The sequence below is a fragment of the Monoraphidium neglectum genome (genome assembly GCF_000611645.1).
Source record: "Monoraphidium neglectum strain SAG 48.87 unplaced genomic scaffold scaffold02782, whole genome shotgun sequence".
NCBI lineage: Eukaryota > Viridiplantae > Chlorophyta > Chlorophyceae > Sphaeropleales > Selenastraceae > Monoraphidium > Monoraphidium neglectum.
In genome coordinates this window covers 1-6,257 of record NW_014010846.1, presented here as the reverse complement: position 1 = coordinate 6,257, position 6,257 = coordinate 1, and the positions used below count along the sequence as shown (strand labels likewise).

General features: G+C 69.0%; 1 protein-coding gene across 1 annotated transcript; it reads right to left on the bottom strand.

Annotated features, from left to right (window-relative positions):
- Positions 1-1,380: 1,380 nt before the first annotated feature.
- On the bottom strand, positions 1,381-3,330 carry MNEG_11521 (hypothetical protein; the record flags this gene model as incomplete). The annotated part of the gene is made up of 3 exons (XM_014040006.1): positions 1,381-1,827; positions 2,173-2,543; positions 2,646-3,330. The coding sequence occupies 3 exons, from the start codon at positions 3,328-3,330 to the stop codon at positions 1,381-1,383; spliced, it is 1,503 nt and encodes a 500-aa protein (XP_013895460.1).
- Positions 3,331-6,257: the final 2,927 nt, after the last annotated feature.

Genomic DNA, 6,257 nt, shown 5'->3' with positions numbered 1-6,257 from the left:
CCGGAATTGACTGTCGCCTCCCCCCCCCTCCCCCTGCCGTCCGAAACATGCAAGCTGCTTATCAGTCAATGAGTCAATCTGCCAAGTGTTTTACTGTCATCACGAAATCGTACCGCCGGCTTGGCCAGGTGCTATACAAACAGGCGCCTGTGAAGACCTGCCAACAGCCAAAACGGCTGTCCGATCGATACTTGTGGAAGCTGCACACCGCTCACTAATGGTGCCTGCACTCTAGACAAGGCCAAGCCGAATGTCTCACGGTTTACAACCGCCTGATCACCACGGCCTTGGCCCCTGATGCGACGGCGCACGCACCGGGCACAGCGCGACCACGACGTTCGGTCGCTGTCTCTCAGCAGGCCCTGAGAGCCGGCCCCCAAGCCAGCGGCTAGCAGCCCCTATCTGGCAGCCTGCCCAAGTCACTCTCGTGCAGCAGCCTCATGGCCTTCGGCGTCAGCCACCACGGCTCGCCACCAGAGCCCCGGCCAGCGCAGCTGACGCCGACTGGCTCCGCTGGCCAGCAGCCCACGCCGGGCCTCCCCTCGGCCGCCCCGTCCTCCTGGCCGCTGCCGCTGCCCCAGATGCTGTCGCTGCCGCCGCCAACCTCCCGCCGCTCCAGCCGCGCCTCACGCACAGAGTACAGCAGACGCCGTTGCCTGCCCCCAGCCCGCGCCTGCATGGGCCACCACGCTGGGGGCGCGCGCCTCAAACGCACGGCGGCGTCCTCTGCCCAGCGGCGCATGAAGCCGCAGAGGGCTGCGTGGCCGAGGAGGCGCGTGCAGTGGTGCCATAGGCTGCTGCTCGCGGCCGCGGTCCCCTTTGCTGCTTTTTGGAGGCAGTCTGTGCTGCAGTACCGCGCAACGCCGCAGCCAGGGCACACCACCAGCCCGCCGTCGCCCGGCCCCTGCGGCGGGCGGCCGCAGCAGTCACAGACTGGGGCCGGCGGCGGGAGGTCGCGGGGGTGGGTCCACAGTTGGATGTAGTGGCCGTGGCGCTGCAGCAGCTGGAAGTCTGAGGGCAGGAAGGCCTGGCTCGTGGCAAAGAGTGCCGCGTCCAGCCTGGAGCCCAGAGGTAGGTAGGGGGGTGCGTGCAGGCGGGTGTGTGAAAATGTGCTGGCGCGCGAAGGCCGGCGGTGTGTGTGGAGGGGGGGGGTGATGTTGGTGGGTGCAATAAGCCAGCGGCTAGCACTGGCGGCCAGCGACAGCGAATGCCAAACGCCTTGAAACTGCTGCTTCCCATGTCACCCTTGTTGCCACGGTGGCGTGTGTGCTGCATACTGCATTCACAGCTGCGGCCGCGGACCCGTCGCCGACGCCTGCCATGCGTGCATTCTGCCTTGGTCTATCCCAGTGCCGCACCCTCACGGCTGCAAAGCAGCACTCACCTCAGGTCCGGGTCATCGTACAGCCGCCTGACCGCCGCAGCCACCGCGGCCTCGCGCGCCGCCCCGCCGGCGCCCGGCTGCGCCAGCCGCCGCGCAAGCTCCGCTGCGACCGCCCCGCGGCGCGCCCGCGCGGGCCCCCCGCCGCCCTGGCCGCACGCACCCAACATGCGCATGTGGAACCAGACCGCCCACATCGGCGGCGCGCCCTCGCCCTCGTCGGCCGCTCTTGCGGCACATGTGCTGCGGCTGGCGCCAGGCACTGCACCTGGCAGGTGCGCCCAGCCCTCGGGGCCCACGCACTGCAGCAGTGCGAGGGACATGGCCTGGCGCGCCATGGCGGGCCACAACACGACGGTCTCGGGGGCGGGGGTGAGGGCAAACTCCTGGGGGCCGAGGGCCTCGATGATACGGCAGGCCAGCGCGACTCGGCTTGGGGAGTAGGCCTGCGCAGGGCGCGTGTGGGTTGCACGTGGACGTTTGAGTATGCTGCCCGGTCCGTTGCCTTTGGCGGCGGTGGGGCGCGGCCGGGCCGCATGTTGGGCGGGGGTGTGCGTTTGCCCCAACCGCGTGTTGGGCCACGCCGGCCAAGGAGCTGCGACTGAGTGTGGGCGCCGCCAGCAACAATCGGGCCGGCCTGCCCCCGTCGGCAGAGCGGGCTGCAGGATCAGCAATACAGCTGGGCAAGCCACTTTGCCGCATGAAGGGCCTCTTGCATGGCATGGCCAGCGCACTCAGAGAGGCCCTCGGTCCCCGCGCCCGGTCGCCCCACGCGTGCCGGCCCGCCCCACCTGCTCAAATGTGGCGTCGAGCGCACGGGCATACGCAGCCTCCGCCTCCTCGCGCGCCGCGGCCCCGACCTCCACTCCCGCCGCCGCCGCCAGCGCCAACCCGCGCCCGCCGGGCCCCCAGGAGATGGCCCAGATGAGTGAGTTGGACACGCACGACCAAAGGGGCGTGCTGCTGCTGTGCGGGCACATGCCGGCGCCACGGGCAAGCCGCTCGCGGACGCGGGGCGCCAGTCGGCCCAGAAGGCCCCACAGCAGGCGGCGCAGCACGAACGGCGAATCAAACGGCACAGGGAAGCCGGCGCCAAAGGCGCTGGTGTGGCGCTCGCCTTGCTGCAGGGGCTGCTGCCCGGCTGCTTCCTCATCCTCCGCCTCTGCAGCGCACCACGGGCAGCCTTTTGCACACCCCACCACGGCCTCAACCTTTTCGCCGCCGCTGCCCCCGTGTTGGCTGCCGCGTTTGCTGCTGCCCCCACCGCCAGCCTGCCCACTGCTGCATCCACCGCGGGCGCGGTCGCCAGTGCCCCTGGGGACGCCGACCGGCTGCGCGGGCGGAGGCGGCCGCGTTGTCAGCGCCGGCCGCAGGCGGGGCCGCGGCGGCAGCCTGTCCCCCGAGTGGGTGCAAACATAAGCCGCGAGCTCCTGCAGGCGCGCGTCCTTTAGCAGGTCGTCCAGAAAACCCCTCTCAATCAGTTGCGCCGCGAAGCTCTTGCGCATCAGCGCGGCGCCCCACGCTGGAGGGTCGCTCGCGCGCGCGGCTGCCTCCCGGTCAAGGGCGGCCAGTTGGTGCAGAATCTGCTCCTGCGCCAGCGCCGCCACGGGCTCGAGGCGCTCGCACACCAACGGCCGCAGCAGCCCGCGAACCAGGCCCTGCAGCGACTCGCCGGCCTCGCCGGCAGCGGCGTCCGTCGCGTTGCTGTCGGTGCACACCGCCGCGGCGGCATCGGCGGCCGCGGCGGCGCCGCTACTGCCGCCATCAGCCGGGCGGGCCAGCCGCTCCGCGCGGCGTGCGGCGTCGTACGCCCGGAACTCGGCCCTGGACTCGCCAACCACCTGCCGCAGGAAGCTGCAGGCCGCGTCGAGCTCCGGCCCGCCAAGCACATGAGCCGCGTCAGCAGCGGCGCCCGGCGTCAGCGCCACGCCGTCGGCGGGACCCAGCATGTGGCAGCGCAGGAGCGCCAGCTGGGCCGACGCCGCAGCGCGCGCTTTCGCGAGCCAGGTCCCCGAAAGGCGCGAGAGCCGCGGTGCGAGAGGGTCCGGGACGACAGCGTCCGGCTCTGACCCAAGCACGTGGTGTGCCAGTGCCGCCAGGCCGAGGGCCACCTCAGCAGCGGAGCCTGCCGCGCCCTCGCAGCCGCCCGCGCGGCTCCCCGGAGCCGTTGCATGGGTTGCTGCTGGCGTACGCGGGCAGCCGGCGCCGCCGCCGACCCTCATACCGTCAGGCGGGTGCAATCGGGGTGGCAGCAGCGACTGCGCGGCCAAGGCGAGCGCCGCGGGCGCGGCGGGGCCGGCGGCGGTACAGAAGGCACTGTGCAGCTGCGACAACTGCAGGGCCTGCGTGGGCAGCAGGGTTGATTGAATGTGCAATTCGTGTCAAAAGGAGTCAGTCGGTGTGCAAATTGTTTCAGACTGTCACTGCACAAGGACAATGGTTGTTCTTGTCGTGCCGTCAATTGTTGTGTGCAGTTCTGCAGAAGGCCCACAACCTGTGTTCATGTGGTTTCAACTTCACGTGTCCCTGGATGCCGAGTTTGCCTGGCCTTTCCAGTGGGACGCCCGCCCACCTTGGCATTGAGCAGCTCGCCCAACCTGTAATACTCCTGTGCCCCCTTGTCCCGGCAGTCACCAGCCCTGTCGGCCCCTCCGTTGCACTCCCTGCTGCCGTCATCGCCGATCGGCCACCACCCTGATGGGCTGCCCCTGCAGCAGGTCGATGGCGCCGCCGTGGTGGCCAGCTCAGGCCTCGCCGCCAAGGCTTGGATTGCAGCATCCGTCAGGGCCTCTACATGGCCAGCCACTGCCAGAAGAGCAGCCGCATGAGCGGCCACATGGGGACCCTCCGGGCGATCTCCGGCGCGCGCCACCAGCAGCGGCTCCAGCGCCAAGGCGCGCGCGTGCGCGGCAGTCAGCAGGAGCTGCTCCACACGGTCGCGCGCGGCTGCGGTCACGGGGCTGCTGAGGCCGTCGTCGCAGCCGCCAAAAGCACGCAGCAAGCGGCTGGCCTGCTCACGCAGCGAGTGCTGCAGCGGGGCGCCCTCCTCCGCATCGCTGCCGTTGCTGCTGCTGCTGCTGCCTGCAGTTGCCCCTAGGTGCGGGCACAACGCAAGAGCGAGTCCCCAGGGTGAGGACGGCGCAATGTGGCTGGCGAATTTTGCGCAGAGAAACAGCTCTCGAGCCACCTCGCCGGGCCGCGGCGCGAGCAGCAGCTTGCACGCGTGGGTGAGCGCGGGCGGGGCGCCGGCCAAGCCGCCGGCACGGTCTGCGCGCTGGATGAGCAAAGGGAATGCGCTGCGGGCGTCGCACTCGACCGCCACCTCGGCCGCAGCCCACATCAGTACCGCCTGCGTGGGCGATCAGCACGGGACGGTCGGCGGCGGGGTCACCCCAGCGAAGACGAGTAACGGCGGCTGGCTGGTAATTGCATGGCGCTGCGTGCTACACAGCTGCAAAGGGCCAACATCACAACCCTCGCGCTGGCGACCTGCTGCGTGAACAACAAAGCAGCAGTCTGAAGGGGGCACAATCAACATGTGAGTGCATGTCTCAGCCGACCGCTCACCCTCGGCCATGCGCGCTGCGTCACGCACCTGCAGGGCGGCCGCGTGCTCCGGCGTGTCGGGCGGCAGCGGCTGCCTGCATGCGCACGTGAGCATGTGCGTGGGTGCCTGAGTACGTGCCCATGCATGCATGCGTGTGCCCATTGTCGACACCATGCATGCAAGCTCAGAAGGTGAAGCGGGTGCCGTGCAGACAGTGGGGCTCGGCTAGCCCCCAGCCAAGTCATCATGTTGGGCGCGCGTGGCGGCATCGCATGCTCAGCAACTAGGCAGCGCCTGTACGGCTTGTGAGAGCAATGATACGTTTGACACCATCCTCTCGCGCTGTTCACCCGGGGCACATCAGGCCGACCGCCAAGTCAGCCAGAAGGCACGTAGCCAGGTGCGGCGAGACCCTCCCAAGCAGGCCGGCGACACGGCCGGGGTCGCGGCTGCGGCATCCTGCAGGCGGCGCCCCGGCGCTGCCGCGGCCCTGCGTGCCGGCACCCACGTCCCGCGGGGGACACGCGGCCAGGGTGTCCAGGAGCGGCCGCAGCGCCAAAGACACCAGCTGCTGCAATTCAGGCAGCGCGGCGCCGCCACCTGGCCGCAGCACCACAAAGCCTCTCTGCTCGCCGGGCTGGCGCTCTGGTTTGCCGCCTTTTGGCCCCAGCAGCAGATCGTTGAGGACTGCCTGGGTCGCGGCAGCGAGCGCCTCGTGGTCGGCATTAGAGCTGCAGTCGAGCCTTTCCCATGTGGCCTTGGCTATTGTCAGGGTGGGGCGTTGAGGACCAGCAGGTCGCAGCAGCGACCCGCGCCACAACAGCGTTGCGGCAACAGCGTGACCTGGCAATACGATGCTGCTTAGACGTTGAAGACCTTTGGGGGGCCCTGGGCGTGAACGAGGCTGGTAGCGCCCTGTGCCATCAAAGCGCTAGTTCGCGCTGCGCCATCAAAGCGCGCTTGATCTCGGAATCGTGCAACGTATGTGGGATTGTTCTCATGTTACCCAAACAGAATGATCAAGCGCTCGGGATTGCCATTAGTATGGATATTCACAGCTGAAGTGCACAGCATGCAGAACGCAGGCCATTGAGCTGCCCAAGGCTACCAAGGTGCTGGCCAGCATCAATGTGAATGTACAGTAGAGTAGAGTGGAATAGACCGGGAGCTACGCAACCAATATGCATCAAGAACGGGTGCAAGGGTCAGGGCAACCGTCCGTCCCTTCAATCCCCCACTGGTCGAATGTACATGTCTTGGGACACCTATGACTGGCTTGACCTCGCGCCTGCACGTCTATATGCCCCTGGGGGTCGCGGAGGTGGGGGT